Source organism: Lonchura striata, chromosome 1, assembly GCF_046129695.1.
Source record: "Lonchura striata isolate bLonStr1 chromosome 1, bLonStr1.mat, whole genome shotgun sequence".
NCBI classification, from domain to species: Eukaryota; Metazoa; Chordata; class Aves; order Passeriformes; family Estrildidae; genus Lonchura; species Lonchura striata.
This window is the reverse complement of record NC_134603.1, coordinates 105,042,869-105,068,429: the sequence shown is the minus strand read 5'-3', so window position 1 is coordinate 105,068,429 and position 25,561 is coordinate 105,042,869. Positions and strand designations below refer to the sequence as shown.

Sequence of the window (25,561 nt, the reverse complement as noted above, 5' to 3'; positions counted from 1 at the left end):
ATGGCAGAGCCTTGGCCACGGTACAGTGCTGCTGCTGCTGCTGCTGCTGCTGGGCCAGTGGGACAGGCCTTCCTGCCCCCAGCTGTCTGGGGCCCTGTTCTTGCTGCCCTCAGATCACTGGGATTTGTGTCCCTGCTGCTCCCACTGGCAGCCGCCTCCCTCCCCACTCCCCATCAAGGCCTTCTCTCCATCCTCCTGCAGACCATGGATTTCTGCGTGTTGTGGCTCCTGCTCTTGCTGCGTGTAGTCCAGCACCCGCAGCCCGTGGGTGATGTTTTGGATGAGGTGACGCATCGGGAAATGGAGCTGCGTGCAAAGTTCCAGGAAGAGGAGAGGATTCGGCTGGAGCGGGAGGTGGAGCTGCTGGCGCTGATGCAGAGTGGCGCATCCTGGAGAGACCTGCTCTGGTCTGCCTTGCAGCCCTGGCAGGTCTGGGCATTTGCTGGGCTCTTGGTTCTTCTCTTGGCAGCATGGTTTATGCGGAGGACAAGAAGTCGTGGGGCAGAGTTCGGTGGCAAGGAGGAGACGGAAAAGGAGAAGGAGGTAGAGGACGAGACATGCGTGTATGATGTGAGATGGCTTCTAGAGGAGCACATACAGGGGCCTGTAGAGGACCTGCAGACAGGCTGCAACAGGACGGTGGCCCTGATAGACAATTTCACAACTTTCCTCGGGCGTGCCTTGAATGGGACTTTCTACCCGGTGCTGCAACAAGCCATTGGTTTTGGCAGTGCCTTTGAAGGTTGGGCCGCCCGTGAGGAGGAAGTTGTGTACCGGGTGTTTGTGCCCCTGACTCCTCCCCAAGGCCACATCTTCCACCTGGAGCGTGACACCGACCAGCAGAAGCCTGGCAGGAATTTCCGTGTCCTTGTGGAGCTGGAGTGCAGCTGCCCCAGGGATTACCAGGGCACGAACATGCTGTGCTTCCAGCACCACCCTGACGTGATTAGGAGGAGGACTCGTCAGCCCAACCTCCTAGACACGCTGTGCACCGGCTCCTACCTCGACGTGGAGAAAACTGTCCAGTGGTTCTGCGCGCTGGTGGAAGAAAACTGGCGGCTTTTGCCCCAGTCACGCAGTTGGCGTTTAGAGCTGCTGCCCTCCAAACGCTCTTGCAAGCTCAGGCTGAGCAACAGCCAAGAAAGCTTCCAGGTTAAGGTGCTGTTTGGGGTGCAGCAACACGCCTCAGACATCTTTATCAGCAGCCAGCATCGAGGGGCCCACACCCCAAGCACAACGTGGCCCGAGACCTACAGCGTGGCAGAGACAAAGTTCTTGAGGCGCATGGCCAGGCCGGCTCCCCAGGACGACTCACACCTTAAATGCCTGCAGCTCCTTGCCCGTGTTCTTGCGCGCAAGGCCCTTTCCATCCCTTCCATCAAGACCAATGTCACGCGCCTGCTGAGCACCGTACCGGCGTCGCAGAGGCACAGGAGACATTTCCTGCTGCAGCTGTCGGATGCTCTGGAGCAGCTGCACTTATCTCTGGAAGGCAAACCCCTGGAGCCTTTTACAGTGGGCAGCCAGAGGCTTCCGGAGGAGTTCCGCTTGCCCCCAGATACACAAAGGGCTAGGCCATCCAACCTGTTCCACGGCCTGCCACAGGATCTGGCTGCCCACCCCTAGGCCTTGATCTGTGCCGTCGCCTGGCAAGAGTGCCGGCCTCTGGCCGCTGCTAGCGGGGCACGTAGAATCACAGCATTAGAGAATCACAGAATCACTAGGTTGGAAGGGACATTTAAGACCATCGAGTCCAACCCATGGCCTAACACTACCTTAGCTATTACCATGACCCTGCGTGCCATATCCAACCTTTTTTTAAACACATCCAGGCATGGTGACTCCACCAGTTCCCCCAGGCAAACGATTCCAGTACTTTACCACTCTTCCAGTAAGAATATTTTTCCTAACGTCCAACCTAAATTTCCCTTGGCACAGCTAAAGACTGTGTCCTCTTGTTCTGTCACTTGCTGCCTGGAGAGAGACACCAACCCCCACCTGACTACAACCACCTTTCCCGTAGTTGGAGGGAGTGACAAGGTTGTCTCTGAGTCTCCATTTCTCCAGGCTAAACAACTCCAGCTCTGTTCCTCACAGCGCTTGTGCTCCCAAGCCTTCACCAGCCTTGCTGGCCTCCTTTGGATGCGTGTGCTCGCGGGGCTTGCAGCTGGTGGCAGAGAACCAGCTTGTAGCTCCATGACAAAGACAGGAATGAATGGGATGCATAGACAGATAGATATCTGTCTATATACCTATAGTGTGTATATATTGATACAAATATTTTTACTAACAGATGTGTTTTAATAGATACATATTATAGCGATAATTCAGAAATGATCATGTTATCTTAAAAAAAGAAATAGCAAGTATAGGATGTCACTATTATGCCACAGTTATTTGTGGCTGTTGTGACACATATTAATCCTCTGTGGTTACTGCATTTATCAGAGGCGAGATTTTGATGATGCAGATATATTTATAAAATATGTATTATACATACTCATATTGTATTTACTACAAAACAGTAATTTAATACAATATCTTTAAAATTATCATATTATTTTATAAAAAGAAATAGCAAGTATATGATGTCACTATTATGTCAGAGTCATTTGTGGCTCTTGTGACACATATTCATACTCTGTAGTTACTGAATTTTTCGGAGGCAAGATTTTGATAGTACAGTTATATGTATACAATATGTATTATACACACACATATTGTATTTACTACAAAACAGTAATTTTATACAATATGTTTAGAATTAAATGTTTATCAAATATGTGGAATGTTATAGAATGAAAAAATCATCATGACGAATATGACAGTGGAATAATATAAATTGAGTATTTAATAGATCTGTTTGGATGCGTAGTAATGCTCCATAGTTAGCGCATGCATGACGAGCAAGCAAGGATCTGCTGTGCTCTTGTTTCAATAAAAGGCAGTTTTGCAGAATCTGGAGCATGCGAGACTTTCTTGCTCTCAGCCACACCTATAGTATTGGTAAAAGTCACCCGATGGGAATCTGGGCTTGTGAACAGTCTCTGCGAACTCAACCAAACTAACAGTGCTGAATTGGTTCTAATCAGCAATTAAGGCCACGTGCCCCTGACCCCCCTCTGATCCCAGAATCACAGCATGGCTCCGCTTGGAAGGGCCCCTAGACATTGTCTTGTTGCAAGCCTGCTGCCAAGGGCAGGGACACCTTGCAGCACCAGGCCACATTGCAGCAAGCCCCATGCAACCTGACCTGGAACACTGCCAGGGACTGGGCAGCCTCAGCTTCCATGGGCAGCGTGGCCCAGGTTGTCACCAGCCTCAGAGGCACACTTTCTTGCACATCTCCAGCCTAACCCTGCCCTCTGTCAGTGGGAAGCCGCTGCCCCTGGTGCTGTCCCTCCAGGCCCTTGTAAGCAGCCCTAGCGCAGGCCTCTGCTGGGTTTTGTGCAGGCTCTGAGAGGCTGCAGGAAGGTGCCCCAGGAGAAGCCCTTGGAGAGCGCTGGGGGCCGGGAGTGCCACCATCAGGGCAGCAAGCAGGGCCTGGCATGGCCGTCGGGGCGGGAGGGCACAGGCTGGGCGCTGAGGCCCTGCCAGCTGGAGCTGGGAGCTCAGCTGTGCGGCCCAGCAGAGAGCCACGGGCTCTCGCGGCTCTGCATCCCTCACGGCTGAGGCAGCGGCCCAGGCGCAGCTGGCCGGGGACAGGCAGCCAGCCCCGGGCCACCCTGAGGGGCAAACTGCTCTGGGGCCAGAGTCTTTGGTGGCTGTGAGAAGCGTGGCCAGCCTGCCTTGGGCCCCTAGGGTGCTGACAAGTGTGCAGAGGAAAGTGCCAGCCCAGCAAGAAGCAACAACCAATAGCCCTCCCTGCATGGCCATAGTAATACTGGTGTCTTATGCTGGCCGTCTCTTATGTCTCTCTTATGTCTCTCCTTCCATGTGGAAATAGCAGAGGGGATCTCTATGAATAATAAGCACCTTTCAGAACCGATAAAGCTTCACCAGTGTTGGACGGGTATTGCACAGCTTTGGTTCTTGCAAAATTACCGGGAAAAAGGGACAGCAGGGGTAGGTAGGCCAACACAGGCACAGCTGAGAACGGAGGACAAGTTTCTGGCCTAAAATCTTTCTTCAGGTCTGACATGTATGAAATAGATTTTTTTTCAGAGAGTAATTAGATATGTAGGAAAAGGTAGGATGAGAGAAAGAATTAAAAAACGCTGTAACTTTGCATAGAAAACAATCTCTTAACAGGGCTTCTTAGGAGTGTAAGAGGCTGGGCCTTTCACTCCTTTTTTTGTTCTCTCTATCTCATTGTCTCTCTTTTGGTCATATCTGCATGTCCTTTTGTTCTGCTGATTGTCTTTCCATACTGTTTCTGCCTACTCTCGCCTTTCACAATTTCTTTAGTATTACAAGTCCTAGCAAGGAGTTATATTAATCAATTCTGCTACAATATAGAACCTTCCCATTTTTCAATTTTTTGAATTAATTAATTGAATCAATTAAACATCTGAATTAATCAATTCATCTCTTGTATAGAAACCTCTCACTTTTTAATTTTTTTGTTAGGAACAACAAAGCAATGCAATAATGTAACCAAATCCTGATTGTAGAAGTTGACTGGAAACTGCTAGAAGCGTGCCGTGGGAAGAAACAGTTTTAATTTACAATCTGAAATAGCAGACTGTATTCCACTAAATCACCGCAGTAATGCAACAGGTGTAAATAAGTAGCTGGAAACTGCTTAGGTTACAGAACAAACTGGCTTTGCAATATCCCCGAACATAATGCCTTACTCACCTCAGGCAGGGAACGCATACAATAAATATCAAAGCAGGTAGGATGCACTAAGGAACAGCAGCAGAACACACTCTGATGTCATTGATGCACTCATCATTTAATTTCAGATGAATCAAAGCCGTGGGCCAAGGCTTAGGTTCATGTAATCCAGCACTGCTAACACACACACACTTGACAAACACCAGAGCCGAAGTGCTGAGCTTTGGGACATTGTTGGACAGCTTGTTTAAATAAACTGCAACAGGGACAACAGCTTACACAGAACAATGTGATAAAGACAGCAGTGGTTAAATTAAATGCTAATATCACTGTGTGAAATGAGATGGCCAGATTACATTCAGAACTTTCTTTAGGGGTTGCTGGACAGACACTGTTGGGTTTTTTCAATTTTGACTGCACAAGAGTGGTTTTATGGTGTTCCTTGTCCTGAAAAAAGAATAAATAAAGGAATAATAAATCACCACAGAAGAGAGTAGATCTGGGCAGCAAGCTCAGGTGTGGTCGGGATCTTTCCGAGTCAGGCGCTGCCCTGCCACCGTCCCCTCCTCTCCGCCATTCGCAGCGCCTCCCGCCATCGCCCCCTGCCGCTCCCCGCCGGCGCCGCAGCCATGGCGGCCCCCACGGCGCCCGCCTGAGCCCGACGCGACCGCGCTGCCGTGAGTGAGGGCGGGCGGCCGAGGCCGGGGCTCGGCCAGGGCGTCCCGGCCGCCGCTCCCGTCCGCACCGCCGCACCCGAGCGAGCCTCGCCGCCCCTCCCGGCGGGCTCGGGCCGGCGCAGAAGGGCCCCGGGGGGCGGAAAGAGGCGCGGGAGGGGGTTGGTACCGGGGGAGTCCCGGCCACGGCAGCTCCGCGGCGGCTGCGGGAGCGGCGGGGCCGGACCGGGGCGCGGAGCGGCGCGGCCGCGGTGGGGGCGGCAGTGCCGTGAGGCGGGCGGGGCTCGCTCACTGCCCCGAGAGCCTCGGCACGCTTCCCCTCGGCCCTGTTAGTGGTGCGTGTACTTAAGATACTTCTCAGCCGCCGTCGGGAGAGGAGTGCGAGGCAAATTTGTCTAGGAAGCTACAAAGAAAACCTGATACGCAGAGAGCAATCAGAGCTGCGGCAGGAAAGATCTCTTGTTGCTTAAACAGGCACAGGCACGCGGTGCCCTGTATTGTGGGGAACTCGCTGACTGGAGCACATCCCGGAGAAATGTGGCGAGGGTAGGGCGATTTCCACATAAAGCAAGTTGTTTGCAGTGACTCATCCACGTAGTGAGGAATCAGATTTACTTTGTTATTCAGGTACAGCTGGTGAAGCAGTTGGGTTGTCTTGAACAGGTCTAATGTTCAAACACTGCAAAGGAAAGAGATTATTATGTTTCTCTATAAAGATTGGAACTTCCCTGTTCAAGTCTGCTCTGATCACTGAAGCAAATATCATTTCCCCTGTCCCTTCTTATCGGGGACGCTGGTTGCTCCCGTTTTCCAGCCTAGTTGGTTTCTTTCTGCTCATTCACATGAACTCTAAGTGCAAGAAGAGAGCATGTAACTCGAAGAGTGGTCTGGGTTGCTTTTAGAGACATTTTTTTATGAATTGAAGTGTTGAAACAAATTTCAAAAATTCCTAGTAGAGATTCAAAGGCTGGAGTAATAGAGGGCTGCGGCAGCAAGGTGGCCCTGTTCCACCGCACAGCTGTACATCGTGCTGTACCTCTTGCATCCGGCTTAGGGATCAGCTGGCTTTTTGAAAGTTGGTTGTTCCAGTGTTATCAATGCTTTCTAGACATGGCTAGCACTGCAGCTGCACAGCCCAGCAGCAGGACGGGATAAGTGGCATGAACACCTCCATTCCAGCAGCAACTCCTCAGACCTGTACTTAAATCCAGTGTTAAACTGCAGCTACTCTTTGTTTTTAGTCTAAGCTTTGACTCAAATTTGAACAGTAAACCGGTGTTTCATATCATGCAGTGGCCCGTGTCAAGGGTTCTCAAACTTGACTGGGGGTGTGGTAGAGAAAGATGACTGCATGTTGAAAGATAACAAAATGCTGCCTTTCTTCCTTGAGATCCTTGTGCTATTCAAGACTTGGCAAAAATTGCTGCCCTTGCTGTCTCAATTATTTAACTGCTGAAATAGCCCAGATCAGCCAAATTCCATTAAACACAAAGTGCAAAGGAAAGTTATCTTAAACAAGCAATGTACCAATTGTAAAGTTGTTGCATTTATTCCCCAAGGAAGAAAGTATTCTTATCAAGAGGGGGATGAAGAGGTTAGCCGAACTTAATGTGTCATTTTTTTATTAGATGAGCTTTAACTTAGACTACTGTAAATTGAATGAAAAAACATGGAGAAGGGAGATAAGGAGCTTTTGGGATTAAAAATAAAAATAAACCCCAAAGCCTTCATTAGTATCTTACAGCTTTTTCTAAGTAGTGCTTCGCTGTTGCATTTCTGAAATTAATGAAGTGTGCATGGATTATTGCTGAATGTATTTTACTTCAAAGCTGGTTATTCCCCAGAAGTCAGAGGCTTTGAGTGTCTGTTAACACAGTATTTTCCAGGCCACTTTTCTAATACAAACTTCTGGGTTTTGACTCAATGCCAGAGGAGCAAAATAACATCCTTACCTTTGCTGCTGTGACCACAATATAAGATCAAGCAGGAAGAAGAGCTGATGCTGGGGGTTGTTTTCACTACACTTAAGACACCTTGAGAGTTGGAGCTCACACAAAGAGATGGGCCCATTCACACCCTCCCTAAGCAGTGTGGCTGTTAGGGCACTTGGCCTTTCTTCTGTATCTTTAGACAGCACTCCTGACTGCATCTTGTCTGTTAAGCAGCCCAGCTCCCCCTGCGTGAGCATTGCTGTTGCACAGCAGCTTTTGCTCCATGTGCCTGTGCTGCCTTACCCAGGCTGCAGCACAGCCCTCAGAGCAGCTCTGAGGATGGTTTGGTAGCAGCCTAGCTTGTGGTTCTGGGAATTAGGAGGAGGCTCTAGGCTTTGGACAACTTTTATGTGTAGATCTCCCTGCTTGTCCAACTAAAACACAAGTCAACAAGTGAAGTGTGTGAACACCTACCTTGAAAATCTTGCATATACAAGCAAGTGGGAGGGTAGAGGGGGAAAGAAAGGCACTGGCTGGATTTTTCTATTTCTCTGTGCTGATGTTAGTGACTAAGTCTACAGTTTTGAGCTGTGATTTTGCGTAACTGAGGAGGATACAGAAAAGGACTATGTTATGTCTCAGATTCTGGGAGGAGCAGTTACATGACCATCAGGCTAGTGTGGGAGCTAACCCTTTGAAAATGCAGTTTTACTTTTTTCTGCTCAGCATATTGTAAGGAATAGAAAGTTCTTGAGAGTATACTTCTGAAAAGCAACCTGATACACAAGAATATTGGAACATGTTAGTAAAATTTCAAGTTATCAGTTCAGCATAGTTCAGGCTGTGAGCCTGTTGCGAGCAATTTGAAAAAGCATCACCAGGTATTTTATTGTTTGTCTTTTAGCATGTTATGAGGGTCCTTCCTGGTATTAGAATGTCATAAGTGACAGAATCCTTTCATCTGCTGTGGTGCAGTGGTGGTTTTTTTAACAACTGCACAGCAGTAATAGCAGCTGAATTTAACCACCCCAACCCCCTTCCCCCAGGGCAGAGTAATTTGCTTTTCTTGATGTTTAAGTGTTTTCACTAAGTGTTTGCATAGCATACCACCAGCTAAAATACATAGTCCCTATTTCCAGAGCTCTCTGAGAGTACTCTGCATATCTTCAGTACACAGCAGATAATAGGGGCTTTGCCCTGCCTTTCTTACCCCTCCCTTCACCAAATAAAAAGTCAATTTGATCACTACACTAAACATAGTAAGCTCAATTATCCATTACTTCAAAATGTATTCTGCCATCATGATATTAGACCTCTTATAGATCAAACTGGAGGCAAGTGAAGAGGGAATGTTTTCTTTTTTCCTATCTGTAGCTGTATCTGCTTTGAAGATTGGCTTTGTAAGCTTCTCCCATTAACTAACAAAGAGATAGAAATCTTCCACATCCCTGTGTGCCTTCTCCAGATGTGGATTAAGTTCATTAATGGCTACAGTAATCTCCCAGACTGTCTGACAGGTGTTGATCTGTGCGCCAGCACTAGTGCAGATTCTCACTTTGATGGTGTTAAATAAGTGAGAGCCAAGAGCGTGGGTTTGAAGCAGATTGTCTCCATGTACTGCACTTTGATTTGAACATGAAGTTTTCAGATGGATCACAAGAGGCTGCACCACCAGTGAATGCTCAACCCTCTCTGCAACGCAATGGTGGTAAAGTCCTTGAGGCCAGGCAAGACCTAAACCAACCACACACACAGAACCCATAGTGGGAACATGGCCCTCAGCATCAGATATTTTCATTTGCAGACTCATGCTTATTCCTGATACAGACATAGCCAGCAATAATTTTAGGAATCCGGTCTAGCATTAAATTAATTAAAATTGACATCTTGAACTCCTCCAGAAGGAAAACACATAAGAAATAGGAATATCCTTAAGGAAATTTGATCCAACAGAAGTCTGAAGCAATCCTAAAAGGTCTCACACCACTCCTTTTCAGTCTTTAGAAGGCTACAGGAGCCTCTACAACTGGTTGCATAGTATTGGTGAACACCAGAAACCAAAGGTGTAAACACAGGGTGATACACCAAGATCCAGGCTGACCGAAAAGACATAGTCATTGAACAACATTCATTTTGGTGTAAGATGAGGGATCCATCACCTGAGGCTGGGAAATGTATGTAGGGCACCTGGGAGGCAAGCTAAAATAAAAAGATACTCGGAGTACAGAGGTTTTTATGGATACAGATAGTTCAGTTTAGCAGGTTATAAGTAAGTAGAAAGAATGCAAGTCTTGCCAGAGATAAAAATAAGTAGATTTGTCCTGTCATGGCAGAAGAGAACCATGAAAGAAGTTTTAACATTAAAACCAGGCACAGAAACAAAAGTTAAAAGGTTAGAGAACTGCAAAAACCTGCTGTGGAAAACATGTGAGATAAGAGTGATTAGGATACATTTGAGAAGCTTAGAGGAAATTCAGATACTTTCCATGCAGGTGTGGTTTTAATAGCGATTGCTGCTGGGCTGCTATTCAGCCTGCTGGGAGAAGTGTAAGCCAGTAGGGGAAGGACAGACCTTGCCAGGTAAAGAGTCAAGGATAATTTAGATGGACACACAGTGAGGAAAACAAGCCATTAAATACCTTATTTAACAGGATGGTAGTTTTTGCTGAGGTCTAAAAATGAGGAACACAGTTATCTTGCAAATCCTTCATGTCTTGTCAGCAGAATACAGACATCACTAAGTTCTTACGTATAGCCTTGCTTACTCTGATTTCTGGTATAATTTTCTTCTGTCTCCTCCACAAAATTAAAACCTCTTCAAAATACATAGTTAGCATCCCTTCAGTGGCCTTGGTGGTACTGGTTGTCCAGTAAGTATCTTATTAATGAGCATTCTGAGGAAGGAGACACAGCCTACCTACAAGCACTGTCTTTGCATTACTTATCATACATTTAACTTCTAGTCAATAAAATATTTAGGCTTGAATTTTTGCCTTGGCACCTTAATACCATCTCTCCTTAAGAATCTGAGAGCAGCAACATGGTGTAGTTCATACACCAGCACATTTTGACTACTGAGTTTAGATGAAAGAATGATGTTGCTTATTCTACTAGGACTAGAAAGCAACTATCAGCACTTAGAACTACAATGTGAGCTGCATGTGAGTTATTAGAGCTGCAGCTATCTAGCTTAATCCTGGCATCCAGGAACATTTCCTTGGATTTTACTGGACAGGTGCATTTGTGGACGCAGCTGTACAAGCACTGAGAGAGAAAACTACAAGCCTACGTGCTTCAGAGCCTGCACAACAGTTAAAAACATATAGCATGCTAGCACAAGTGAAAGGGAGAGCTGCCATGTGCAACTTGATCATTACATTTGGTCTAGCAGTTGCATAGGCACAAAACTGCTCTACAAGTGCTGTAGTACAACATTTCTACATGTATCATGGTTAGACAACCCATCTTAACAGTGCTTTAGAATAAATAGCACTTCTAAGATTTCCTGTGCTGAATAGGGGTGCATTAAGAAGATGGAAGCCATCACACACCACTTGGAAAAGGGTCATTAATAGCTTACCAAGATCCCCATATACACCACATAACAGTCTTCAATCCTTGTCAAATGAAAATATATCAAAATTTGAAGCCTAGAACATTTTCACTTAGTTTCCTACCTAAAGTAGCTGTAGGCTTCTGCCTTAAAATTACTTTTCTTAATACTAAAAGCTCACAAGTATCTTTTCTCAAATTTTGGTGCCTCTCCCTTGCTACTCCTTTTAACCTTTCTTCTTTGAGTCTCACAGGTGTAAAGCTTTCAGTTGAATTAACTCTGCCTTATCCACAAGTGGTGAGGAACTTGTTTACCTGAATATTAATCTTGTTAGGTATGAAGGACTAATGCTTAAAAAAAAATAAGTTGCCTGAATTTCTGTTACTTTGCGAGTTTTGGAATTTGTTTGTTTTGTTTTTCCAATCAAAATTCCACAGGCTTCTGAGTAAGTGAGTTACCTCCAGGGGTATACTGTTAAACACAGGATGTTTGCTTCCCACATTTATTACAAAATTTACAGTAATCTCTTCTATTTAATTGGAGTTCTGCCATGAGCTTAGAAAGGTAGCTCAAGTCCAAGTTCATTAACAGTATGGAAAGGTTTACTCCAAGTGTAGGATGTAGTAGAAAGATTAAAAGCTGAGCAGTTGCCTTTACATGGTGAGCATGCCTGAGCTTGATGAGATTATTTCCTGAACCTAAACTATAAACAAGGAACCAAGAAAAGTTGCAAACTTGCATATGAAATGCATCTTTTGGAAACTATGACAAAAACTTAACAATCTTCACCTCACTGAAGTCAGTGAAAAGTTTTCTGTGTACTTGACTGGAGCCAGGATTTTGCTGTAGGCACTTACACTTCAGTTTTGCAGGAATTAATGCACATCACACAGTAAATACCGCTGAAAAAAATGTTTTAGCTCTTCTCCTTCCCAGTTCTCCCTTTTTCCTTAGGCTGAGTTTTAAATAGCTTTCCTAAACCTTTTCCATCTCCATTTCCCTTTTTAAATCAGAACCTGAATAGATATCCTTTCAGCATTCTGCTTGAGCAACACCAATGGCATCACTTTTACACTGTATTAATCGTTACACACAATAGTATGATGTCTTCCATCAGAATGGCAAAACAGTTAATATATATTAAGCACTGTGTCTCTGTGAGGCATGTAAAGAATTAATTTTGTAAGCCAATGCCATTTAAAGGAGAGAGAAAGGTGGATTCTCATCTTAGTGAATAGCCTCTTACTTGTTTACAGTTATTTTCCTCCTGGGTGTGTAGACCTGAAGTGAGTTCCTTATTAAGCTTTTGTAATGGCATCAGTAACACCCACATTTGTGAAACTGAAATTCAACACATCTCTTCTATTTCCATTACATGAAAGCATGTCCTCTCAAATTCACTGTCAAATGTAATTGTGGTAAATCAAGTCAGTAGAGAAGACAGGGAAAGAATTTGAGACTTAAGCTGCAGCCCTGCCTTCACTTCATTAGAACAGGTGTTCCTAAATTTTTGGTGTCCTATGTTTGCTTTTGTGCAGGTAGCAAAGGACTTCCTAGATGCTACAGGCTTCCTTTTCCCAGGCACATTTACTCTTTGCACCTGGAAATAATATTTAGGCAGATTTTCAGAGCTTCATAAATTTGTCTGGGTTTTTCAGATATGTGGTAGCTGTAGAGAGTAGACTCTTTTGGGCTGGTTGCTGCATGCCTGGGAAGTCTGGATGTCAGCACTGCAAGCACACACAGCAGTTACAGGACATGAAGCCCCTCACAGGAGCAGAGCTGTGTGCGTGCTGTGCTGTCTGGCCGTGCATATGAAGTACAACTCATCAGAAACAGCAGACTTGATGTAGTCAGTCTACATGGGCTGTGCAGTCAGGCCCATTCTTTCATGGGGAACTACATAGTTATTTGTGTATGGATTATACGTCTCCTGTTCCTGTGAATTGCAGCTGCTGCCTATATACATGGTTTTTCTTACCCATGAAATCCTCTGCAGACCTATGGGATTTCTACCATTCTAGTTTGCACCCTGATATACACACTCCTCCAAAGGACAGGACCCTTACTTGTTCTACCTCTCCTGTCAATTCACCCTTCTCTTCTAATAGCAAGTCCTTGCAATGAGACAGTTTTTCCATGATACACCCTCAGACAATTTCAGTTTGCACAGAAGAGAGACATGGCAGTCCCCAGTCCTTTTCCTCTCCTCAGGAGTCTTAGGTCTTGGTAATTCTGCTGCTTACCATGCCCTGGTTCTGATATGTTGGATCTCTCCCTTAGCCACTTTGACCTATTAGCCTGGAAGAAAAACAGCAGGAAGGTGGGTAGGTTTCTCTGGCATAGTGAGGTAAATGGCTGAGTAAATGACAGATAGGAGGTAGAGGATCAGCAAATTTGCCAATGACACCAAGCTGTGAGGTGTGGAGGGAAGCGATGACACTTGGCATGCTTGAGAGTTAAGCCTGTGTGAACCGCATGAAGTCCAACACGGCCAAGTGCAAGGTGCTGCAGATAGGTTGGAGCAATCCCAAGCACAAATAGGCTGAGCAGAAAATGGATGGAGAGCAGCCCTGAGGAGATGGAGTTGGGGGTGTTGGTTGACAAGAAGTTTGACATGACTCAATGTGCACTTGCAGCCCAAAGATCCAGTCATGCCCTGGGCTGCATCCAAAGCAGCGTAGCCAGCAGGACCAGGGAGGGGATTCTGCCTCTCTGCGCTGTTCTCATGAGACCCTCTGTAAAATGCTATGTTCAACATAAGAAGGACATGGACCTGTTTGAACAAATCCAGAGGAGGGCGATAAAGATCCTCAGAGGGCTGGAGAGGTATCCTCCTGTGATGACAGGCTGACAGAGTTGGAGATGTTCTGCCTAGAGAAGAGAAAACTCCAGGGAGACCTTCGAGCAGCTTTCCTGTACCTGAAGGGGGCCTTTAAAAAGCTGGAGAGGGACTTTTGACAAGGGCTTGTGATGATAGGACAAAGGGGGATGGTTTTTAAACTGAGAGTAGGTTTACATAAGATATCAATTTTTTAACATCCTCACATAAGAATGTGAGGATGTTAAAAAATTGGAACAGGTTGTCCAGAGAGATGCTCCATCCCTAAAAGTATTCAAGCACAGATTGGATGGGGCTTCAGTATCTTGATCTAATGGGTAGCATCGCTGGCCATGGCAGGGGGTTTGGAACTAGGTGATCTTTGAAATCCCTTCCAACCCAAATGATTTCTGTGATTGTATGATCAGGGGAGTACTGAGATGTTGCAACTGCAGCTGAGAGAATGACAAAGAGATTGAGAGACCTGACCTTTCACTTTTTCAAGTGACTTGATAAATCAACTTAGCTGCCTGTGAAGTGGTAATTTGTTTTCTTTCTTTTATAGAACAGAGGTCTATTGCCTCTTTTTTTCTTCTCCTTGGAAATGTCATTCAGTGTGGGAAAATTTAGGTGGATTCAGTTTTTCATCATGCCACCACATTAGAATAATGTATTTGGAAGGGTTATCAAGGATTTTCTACATTGCTTTCCTACAGGCATTTGCATATAAACTTTCTTCCATATGTTTCGGTGGCCTCACACCAGTTGCGTTGTTTTTCACTGCTATTCATATGTTGGAAGCTAAAACCATTGCTATAATTGTATTCATAAACCTTTATGATTTTTAATCATGCTTATTCTGATTCTGTGTTATCCTCAAAAATACTTTGAATCCATTACCTTGCTCTGTTGAATTAATTTCAGAATTTTACCTAAAGCTAAATATACCTCCCATGTTGTGTGGAAACTGCTTTGAAATTAAACAAACATTGAGAAGCTTCTGTTGGCTGCCTCAGTGCCAAGCACATGAAATATTCCTCCCACCGCTCTGGAAAATGAAGAACTAAAGAAATAATTTTCTTTTTTCCCCTACTTCCAGCTAGATTTGAATTGGAAGAACATAAAATCACACCATTATTAAATTCTGATTTTTCTTTTAGTATTGTTTGAGAAATGATGGAAGACTTCAGTGCATTAATAAAGCAGTTTAGACACTCGTCTGCCACAGTGGTAGAGCTCAGAAGATCAAAAGAACATTCTCATCTGCCTCACACACACACACACACACACACACACACACACACACACACACACACAGTGTTTGTTCATTAATGGCATACTTTTAGCGTAGGTTATAACTGTACACATTTTACAACAAAGCATTGCCATGAAGTCCCCTGACCCTAGGGAACAGAAGGAACAGAAAAAAAAAGTGGTTGATTAAAGCATTCTCAGCAGCTTACACTGACATATCTTACTGTGAACTTAGAAAGGGTGGGAAGAATAACTGCTCACCACCATCTTTATTTGATGGTATTGTTCAGAATAAATCCCCCACTGGTAGAATAATCCCTGATAAGAGGCATCCTAGCTTTCAGAAATCACACTCTCAAAGCGTACACAGTCAGGGGATGTTGTAGTATCAGTGCTCCATAAAATATGCACAAATTTGTTTGGGTTGCCCATCTGTTTTGGTGACAGAAAGTGAAGGTCTAGATATGTGTGTCTTAAACCAAATATGACCCATTTTAGGTTCTGAAGTAAAAGAGAGTTTGTCCTTCCTTGACAGAGACAAGATCCATTGTGTTTTTCGTGATACTCATTTCATAGGGTGTCTAAAGACCCAAACTTAACTGAAAAGCAAAAAAGCCCATGGTGGGAGGGGAGGGGTTGGAACTAGATAACCTTTAAGGTCTCTTCCAATGCAGACCATTCCATTATTCTATGATTTGCTTACTGGTTTTACAATTTCAGAAAATAAATTTTCTCACCTCTTGTTTAGGAAAATCCCAGTGGCAATGAGGTTAACTGGGTGGATTCCAGATCACACTCAGTCCTTGCATGGTAGCATTGATTTAGTGGCAGAGCACCAGAAATGAATCTGTCCCTTTCTCTCCATGAAAGTGAAAGTGTGTTAGGCAGAGTAATGTGCCTTTGGATCATACACATCTAATCCTCTTTATATTTTGCTGACTGTAACCTGCTTAGTCTTACATGAAATGTATTCGTCGTCTTTTCCTGAGCCCGATCCAAAGCCTGTTGAAGTCAGTGGAAAGAGTCCAGATATTTTTTCAGTAGTTTTGGAACTGACTCTATATGAACAGCTGGTCTAGCACTGAGTCTTGTAGTTGAAAGACAAGGAAAATAAGCAGCACCAAACCACATTGGACTCAATGCTGTATTAAATATATAAATGAAAGTAATGTGAAACTTGTAAAACCAGACTGGACAAAATGCTATGAAACATGCTGCAGGGAACAGTCTAGTGCTAGCAGGGGAATAAGTTAGCTATTTAATGATTTCTTTTCCATAGCTTTTACTTTTCCACATATTCTGTAATGTAACAGTACGTTTTTTCTCCTTGGGCAAATAGCTGTCAGACAGGAGCACTGGGATGAGAATATATGTAGAGTTTGCTTTTATGTTACATTACAAAAGAAAAATGAATACCTTGTGTTATTCCAAGTATAAAATTACAGGTGTCAAATAATTTGGTGCTTTAAATCCTGTGCCAGAAAAGTAATCCAGTAAAAATATCTATGTCCTGTCAAAGCTGAGCAGTTAGTATTGTTATGACAGTTTCTTGCATGGCTCCAATAGTGTAAGATGGCAAAAACAAGTGTAAGGGATCAGCAAGAAACTTGCCTGGAATCACTCAGAGCAAAGAAAGACAGGAGGATGGAAATGAGGTAAACCTAATGACCCAAAGTGAGAATCTGCCTGGTCTGATTTACAGTTGGTTTGTACTTTAAAAATGCTATTAAAGAAAAGCTGGTTGACATCTTAGGGGCTGATTCTTACCCAGAGATCCCAAAGAATTAAATTAGAGAGTAATTTGTGCTGGGTTCTGGGTAAGTATGTGGTTGATCCTCTGTCCTAAGAATGTACCATTTAAAAAGCAGAAGAATATTTAGCTGGAAAGATTGAAGAATTTTATCATCTCCACATTACAGGTGGGAGTGTAAAACAGGGGTGAAGAATTTGGGCTGGGTTAAACTGTCAGGGTCTGAGTTGTCTGTGGCAGTGAAGCCCTAAGTTCTGTCAAGTGCTTTGCAAACAAGGCCATCCATACCTAACTGTGGTATGGATGTGAAGTTGTGAATGAATGTATGTGGTGAATTTTCCTGGGGACCTGAAGTAAAATAGGAGATACAGGAACAGGTCATAGCAGACCTATGGGTTTTGGTATGTGAATTTCTCCTCAAAAGATTGTGAAGAGCCAGATACACTTTATGCAGCTTCTGGAATTTAGGTTAATAATTTTGTTGTCCATTCCAGAACAGCCAGGACAGAAGAAAATTTATATAGTAGATTATGTCTACTAGGGGGCAGAAGAATCACTGCATTTAATACTATTTTTCAGGTCTTCAGAGTTACAGCGAAACCTGGACAGAGACAGCCTGATTTGCTAAATTGGGAACATATACTCCTTCAGTCAGTATGGATGTTATGAAGCTAATTTAAGGACATAGCAGCTGACAAGTGAATCTTCAATCCCTGACAAATCCCTTAAGTTTATGACCAGTGTGAAGTAGTTCATATAGAAAATAAATTTTTACTCCTGAATTCACATGTTTCCAGATTAGATGTGTTTATTTTCATGGTAATAATCAGAACACATTTTACTTAATATTTTTGGGATTAATTTTTTCTGCTTTATAAGTCACTCCCCAAATCCCAGCTCTCTTCCCATTCTTCTTGAAAACCATGGGAGTCATATTAGTTGTCCACACTGGTATTTCAAGTAGGTGGCATGAAGGGTGTGTCAGGCTGCATAGCATGCTGCTGAACAGCAGACCAATTCCTGGTGCTTAGAGGCTGCAGTTGTGCTGAAAGGTCAGAAACACCAAGGACATATAGTGTACCAATATTTGCCTGTCCTGAGATAGTGAGGAACAGTCAAACATGTTGATTTACAGAAAAACTTTTTTTTTTGGTTCCTTTTTTTAAAATTTGCAAACCACATGCTCTTGCTGAATATAAATATCTCATGCTGCAATGATTAAATCCATTTTAGGTTTGTTTCCATTAATCTGTGAAAAGACTGTGCCAAAACCCAGAATCAGCTATGAAGTTGATAAATCATGGGTTTTTTTTTAAATTTCTGAAAAAAATCAGCAGTAGGTTGTCAGTTAGTACATCAAAGGATGCATCTAGTGTACCTCGGTATGCTGTAACATGAGCTATTTGTTCAAAAGTTAGCTCTGGTTAACTAACATGACTATTCATTCTAAAATAAGCACTCAGGCAGTGTTTGCTCCCAGGCAAATACTTGTTCTGCTACAGTTCTTTCTCAGCTCAGCTGCCTCCAATCCCCTTTGCAAGTGCCGAAGTTGTAAGCCTTTGTAGTCATGAGAGTTAATTACTACTCATTTTGTTCACTTTTCTGCATGGCCAAAAGCTTTTATGTCTTTTACATGATTTGGGAGTGGAAAGACTTGCCTGCATTAAGGGACTGTTTCTTATGCAATATGTGATTAATAGTTGCCAAGAAGTGGTCTGCCACATGTGTGCTGGCAGGTTGGTGGCTGTGCAGCTGCGCTGCTAATTACATGGCTGGGCTGGGTAAGCACAGTGCATCTGATGATGGAGATAGGCTCCAGGGCCCTGCAGGAGATGGAGGTTAGGTAAACTGGGCCACCTGGGTTGTGGTGGCTAGATGTGGCATCTGGGGACAGATGAGATGGATCTGCCAGGGTTGAAGCCTGGACATGTGGAGAGAATACCTAGCAGCTATGATATGGGGCAGTCATAAAGGAGCAGAGGAAGAAGTGAATAGCAGGCTAAAGCAATTCATATGGCAGTCAGCTGTACACAGCGTGGCCCTTTGGTATTGGACTGGACTCCCTTAGTTTTGGGAGTGTTTGTGTAGTAAGAGAGGAGCATGTATTATTGTTTAGCTTTCATATCAGTCCAAGAAAACTAGGTTTATCTCCCAGCTCAAAAGCATTGTCTTTACAGAAATGGATATTCAAACACAGTGCTCTTTAGAGGTTGTGACCTGCAGTAGCAGGAAGCTCAGGAGAGACTGTATACTTTTAGTATCTCTAAGCTCTGGAGCTTTTTCCTTGAATTATGTTTTTCCTTTTCAGTTAAATAAACCATAGCAAAAAACCTTTCACTCAGTGCTAAGATATTCTCAAGTGCTCTTGTTTCCAAGGGTAACTTTACTGGGGGCAGCAATGCAGTCTCAGAACAGAGCTCTTATGTGTTCCAGTTACAGAATTACTTCCCGTGCTGCTGACAGCTTGATTTGTGAAAGAAAAAAGATCAGGAAAACAAAACCCACAGCCTGTGCAAGAGAGAAAAACACAGACTTGCTGTGCTTTAGGGAAAGTGTCAGACACAAACATTTCAAAGGAGGAAAGTTTCTAGTCTTCATGTACATGATAAAAATCCTTTTATAAGGGTAAGTCACATAACTGTAACTATTTTTAAGGTTTAAATGTTTCCTGTTTAATACCTATGGGATAGGTCTGTGCAGCTAGCTGGAGGCCAATTTTAACCTTGGACCATTGAAATCTGTTGACCTGTGGTTTGGTACAGAGCTGGCCATTGTTGTTTTTTTTCCTGCTTTGAAATAAGGGATATTGGGGAAACCTCTAGTACTGCCACCACCCAAAACAAAAAAAATCCACATATCTGACTGTGCAGTCGACATGCTTTACTTAGCTGTCAAGTGTTGCAAAGTAGCCAGATACTGAAAATGCTGCTAATTGAGCAGATACCAGACTTAGAAACTCATCATTATGTGTTTATACTGAATCTGGTAGATACTAAGAGGACTTTAGGCGCATGTATAATTCCAGAGCTGTTTAGTTCTGGTTTAAGACTAAGCAGTAGTTGTAGAAAAAGAAGACTGAAGTGTTCTGCTGTTGAGCAAGCAATTTTATTTGTAAAGCAAAATCTCAGGCTCATGATTCAGAAATCTGGTACAATGCTGAAGGAAGCTGTGTCTTGATTTGCAGCTTATAAAAACAGAATTTTGCTAATAAATGTGTTCTTCAGAATTACAGACCAGCAGATTCTTAAATGTGGAGATCATGGCTTAGACAGTAGCCTCCTATGATTACTGCGTCCTGTATTTTTATGATAGCTGAGACAGCTTCTTCCTGGCTATTTAGTTATGTCACCATTAAATGGAGAAAAGGAATTGAGATGACCTAGTCTGGAAGGGGTAAAGCAAACAGCAAAGCACTGCCATTGGTGAAACAAACTTGCTTTAAGCACATTCTCTAGTTAATCTGGGTCATCAATCATCAATCATCATTTGTTCTTTTCTTCCTCCTCTGTCTTTCCCTGAGCTGTATTATAAAGCAGTGCTGTGACTGGAATCAGGGGTGCCCTATATGGGTGTGGTCCTTAGAGAAGAAAGGGATGCGGACAGTGGGTAGGGACTGAGCAAAGGCATAGAGAGACAAGCAGAGCCTAGTTTGCAAGAACTGCTTGAGTCAAGTGCTGCCTCTTAAAAATAGCTCTGGAAGGACGTATCCAACCATGGATACCATGCAAGCCATGCATTAGCCCAGTAACTTCCTTGGTGCCATTCCCTGCACTGCCTGTTCTACCTCTCAAGTCTGGAGTTGCCCCTGTTTTTTCCTCCTGATGCAGGCTTTGGTCCCAGACTGTGTATTCCTCTCCCTGTTATTGCCCCATCCTCAGATGTTCACAGTTGCTCACAAGTACACAATATTTTCTAAAGTCAGCCAAACACACAGTTTTGAGGATGCACTTCTAGCATGTGCTGAGCTCAGAAATCTACCTTCACCAATTTAATTCCCTTATAAGAACATGTCAGAAATGTTTTCTTCCCTTAGCATGTCTGTATACACATGTATGTTCATCAGTGTAGCTGTGTGTTTATCCCATTATTAACAGTGAGCATTGTGTATAGACATCAGGGATGAAATGGACTGTAAAATTTCCATGCCATCTGCCCAAACAGCACACTGGCTGCAAAAGAATGCTCAGATGTTTATAAAAGCTAGACTGAATGATGATGATGATGATGATGATGATGTTTCTGTGTGAGGGATGATGATGATAGCTTTCACCTGGCAAACTTTTCTGAAACTCAGAAATGTTTGCTATGTCATATGCCATCTTTTCAAATTTGTGATTCCAGTTTTCTGCTCTGTTAGAGCACCATGTAGATTGAGCAAAACAAAGTTAGTGATATGACAAAATGTTTTGATCTCTTGTCCTAATTCCAGAAAGCGTTTCTCACTTCTCCATCAGAGAGAGCTGGTTGGCAGCCTGGGCTGAGGCTGCAGCAATCCTAGCTGACAGTTGACAGTAGCTATGTCATTGGTTTTGTTCTTCCATGGGACCATGGGACAAAAGCAGAACCATTAAGGTGGCAGTAGAGCTGGCAAATCTGTAGATTGAAGAATATAAAATCAGTTCTAGTATTGGTTATGCTATCATCCAAGTTCAACCAATTGCATTTATGTTGAGCAGCACTCAGAGCCTGCTGGAGCCAGTGGGAATTTTGCCATGAGCTTCCCCGAGGAGTAGGATTTTACTTATTGTTTAAATTAGTTATATCTTCATGGGAGCATATGGGAGCAAATGCAAAGATCTTGAATTGAAGAAGCCAGTAAGCAGTTTTACGCGTTTATTTTGTTACACAGGTAAAAGCTGAGACAGCAAAACCCATCTGCTAAGACTTCAACACATCTCTATAAAATCTATGTTAGGGTAAGAGTATTCTTTTCTATTTTATTTATGGCCTTGGCTGCCTGAATGAGTGCATCTGGAGCTCAGATGTCTGATGCCCTTATTGTAAATTAGTTAACTTGAAAAACTGCACGTGCTGTCAGATCCTTGCTGTGGAAATGCCAGGCTCTGTAGTGGAGGTGCTTTTGTGTGTGCATATGTTTTTTTTATGTGAAAAGGCTCTTGTATTTTCTGCATAAATACTATTCTCTGTCCCTCTTTCTTTTTTTTTTTTTTTTTTTTTTTTTTTCTCTTCCCTCTTTTGTTACAGACTGTGGACTAGCATTGAATATTCAGGGAATGCTCCCCAGGGAGATTAGGGACACGGACAGATTTTAAACAGAGGCCTAATGCATGGACATGCAAGGACAAACATTCTAGTGGGAATACTTGTGCAAATTTCCTGCTTTGGGGTCAAAATGCATTAAACATCTGCTTGCATACTGAAGATGCTTTTAAAATCAGTACAGACCAGAAATGATAAAATTTATAAATAGAACTGGTTCTCAGTGAGAGTAGAAGTACTTTGGTGATGCCTTTCGTTATAAATCATACAACAGTATATAGCAGTCCTAGAGAGAACTGCATCTGTAAATCCCTTTCTGCAGGGCTCAGAATCTCAGATTGTGCTGAAACTTATTTCAGGTAGGATTTGTTCTTATCCTTCCATGTCCTGGAGGGCTATGGGAACTGAGACTTAACAGCAGTAAGAATTAGAGGCCTTGACATGAATAAATTGCTCTTATCATAATTTATTCTGATTACACTGTTGTGGAAGATAGTTTATTGCTATATTTAATAAATCTACATTAAAGGAAATTGAATGAAGCCAATGCACAAACAAGCAGTAACAATACATTTCTTTGGGGCTGCTGTGCAGTAGCTAAAGTCAGGTAGAGTCCAGCTATAAAAACTGGCAACCTGGATGGGTCAGCATCTGAAACTGGGCTGCATAACAGCAACATGGTAATATTAAAACTGCAGTGTGTCGTTAATTGCCACACAGGTAGTATTTATGATATAGCTATGCACATATTTGAGAATAAATGCAATTTAAAAAAAGACTTCATTCTGAAATAAATATATTGCTTTACCTTTGCTGCACATGTGCTTTATGGGTCCTTCAGCCTGACTCCACATTACTTCTGAGCCCTGTCCTCTGAAATGGAAACAGGTGTTATTTGCAATATAGAAGGAAGTGCAGCAGCATTTATATAATACTTAGATCATTCAAGTTGTCATTATTGACTAAATTTTATTATGTGTACATTTCATAAGGCCCATTGCCTCTATTTTACCGCTGTCTCATGTTATGGTAATCCCTAAAAAAGCTGCCACTAAATTGAGGCCCTTTATTTTACATGCTGCATGCTTGCAGCTGCTGCAAGCATTTGACAGCTTCAAAGTCCATATTTCTTAAGTTCCATCTTAGTTTGGGGCAAAAGTACTGCACTCTTCAGCCTGCAGCTTTTTATTGCTGCCTGCTTCCTGACTGTCCCCATAGCTTGGCTTTTGGCTCCAATTTGTTTTCTACTGGTTCAGACATTTTTTTCCAACCTCACAGCTTTTTTTTTCTGACCTACCACTCCTAATTGCAGTCTTTAAACCATTCCTTGGAGACATCTTCTCTGCACTGAAAGTTGTTCCCAATCTTATTCTGCAAGCCACTTTTGAGGACTTTTGAGGACTGTGTTGGGTGTATGTATCCAATTTGCCTCTTGGAAGACAGCGGTCAAATCCCACTCTGCAGCTATAAGAAATAGAAAGAACTGCAGTGTACATGTGAGATATAATTTTGGATTGTTTTGGAATGAGGTGGCCTCTCTAACCTTGGCCTTGCTCTCAGAAATACCTGTGTAACCACGTGCAACAATTTATGTTTTGGATGTTAAAGGGCACAGTTCTCTGTGACAACACAACTGCTGTTGGCATAAATGGCAGGATTTCGTATCTGCACTCGTATGTGGCTATTAAGCTAATCAGCCACCAAGGCAAGTCAGACCCCTCTCCACAGGCTCAAATAAATACTCTGAGCCCCTGAGATGGCACTTCTGGCATTAACATGGGTGCCCTTACGTACCCCTGCTTTTCATCTCTAAAATGCACAGGTGTTTCTTAAATGAGTCTTGTGTCTACTTCTGCCAGGCTTGGCAGTTTCACAGAAACGCTTGAAGAAAATGAAATACTAAAGGCTGGGAACATTTTTGAGAGCTTGTGGTATATTCTTTTCCATGGGAGGTGGGATGTGCAGTGCAGCCGCACATTCTGCTGCTGCCTCCTTGTTGGGGCTGCTCCCCCTCAATTATGTGCTACATGACTGAGGTATTCGAAGAGAGGCGTGTAGAAACCCAGAAAAGCAGGATCAGGGAGTGAAAGGAAGCCACTTTCCGTGGTGTTCTTCCATCCGAAGAGGAAGGTTAATAGCGCTTGTGCGTGTGTCCAGAAGGTGGCACCGGCAGCCCGAGCCTGCCGGCAGCTCCTGCTTGGTGGCACCGCCGCCCCGCTTGGAAACACCCTCGTTAATCCGGAGCCTCAGCCTCCTTAAAGCTCTCAGCCCTTTAAGCTTGTAACTAAGCCGGTGCTCTCATTGCCTGGCTGCCGGCCTCTGAGCCCACGGGTGACAGGCTTAGGGGGTGAGCAGTCATCGGTGCGACTGAGATCTTGGGACTTTGAATAGGCAGCTAAGTCCTGGCTGGAGCAGAAGCTCTAAGCTGCTGGATCATTACCTCATCACAAAATTAGTTTAAAAAAAAAAAAAAAAAAGCAGCCCTGCATGGTGTCTCCAGACAGGCTTTTCTTCACTTGAACAATAAAACTATATCTTGCAACAGATGTGGTGTTACACATGCTGGCAAGCATTTCTCAGGTGTCACAACTCTAAATCCTAGAAGAGGAGACGATACTTTGTTTTCTCTGTTTTGGGGAAATTGCTGTGAATGCGAAAGGTCGACCTGGAGCAGGGGTTTTGCACTGTGATCTGACACTTTCAGCCAAAACATGAGGTGAGGAGACACCTTGGTGCTGGAGGGCTCTCAGCTCAGCATCCCAGGGCAGTGCAGCTGTTCTGCTACAAAGGAGAGTAGATAAAGTTTTGGAGCATGCTCGAGGAGTCAGACAAGTTAGTCTTTTCTGCAAGAGTGATTCTAGCTATTATGTTCCCTTCCTTGAAATGGAAGATAGCTTTCTTAATTTGGGTAATGGTGTTCCAACCTCAGAAACCACAGGGTTCCATGTGAAATTTTGGAGATATCCTGCTCTCCATGTTGGCAAGTTGATTCCCATTTTCCCTTACTAGCATTATTGCTTTTGGTTATAAAATGAAAAAAAAAAAAATTCAGCATATTTTCTTCCCTCCTCCCTTCACCCTGTCTCACCTCAGCAGGAGCCCAGACCAGTCTCCTGTGCCTACCACTTGGAGCCAACTGCTGTGGTAGGAAGGAGAAGGCAGGCACCAAGCCAGCTACTGGTTGCAGTGCCTGTGCCAGCCCTCATCTTCCAACCACTGCCCTCTGCTCCCTCCATGGCAACAGTCCAGTTTTGAACATTTAGCAGGCAGGAGCAGATACTTGAGGGAAAGCAGTGGTCTGCCTACTGAACATGTTGGTCATTTTTGAAAAAAAAAAAAACAGAAAAACCCCAAACAAACAAACAAACAAACAAAAACCAAAAAAACCCAAAAAAACCCCAAAACAATGGCCAAAATATCCCTAAACTTCCAAAGTTCTCTTCTGTGCTGGTTCTTAGGCACTATTAGTTTTCATCTAGTGGCATGAGATTGAAAAGCTGTCTGGAATAAATTCCTCGTATTTGGGCACAGTGTGTTACTGTGTGCCTTCACTTTAACAGTGTCCTGAAAGGACCCTTT

The 25,561-nt window shown here is 43.6% G+C and overlaps 2 protein-coding genes across 3 annotated transcripts in view; both read left to right on the top strand.

Moving 5' to 3' along the window:
- The first annotated feature begins 204 nt into the window (after positions 1–204).
- Positions 205–1,626, top strand: LOC144245913 (inositol 1,4,5-trisphosphate receptor-interacting protein-like 1). Its single transcript, XM_077781424.1, has one exon. The coding sequence runs from the start codon at positions 205–207 to the stop codon at positions 1,624–1,626; it is 1,422 nt and encodes a 473-aa protein (XP_077637550.1).
- Positions 1,627–5,376: 3,750 nt separating this feature from the next.
- The window catches only part of COA1 (cytochrome c oxidase assembly factor 1), a 52,421-nt gene continuing 32,236 nt past the window's right edge, over positions 5,377–25,561 (top strand). The window contains exon 1 of one of the 2 annotated variants that reach the window (XM_077786346.1): positions 5,377–5,456. The gene's annotated coding sequence lies outside the window, so the exon portion shown is untranslated. The remainder of the gene's footprint in view (positions 5,457–25,561) is intronic. The other variant, XM_031503929.2, reaches the window with a different exon arrangement.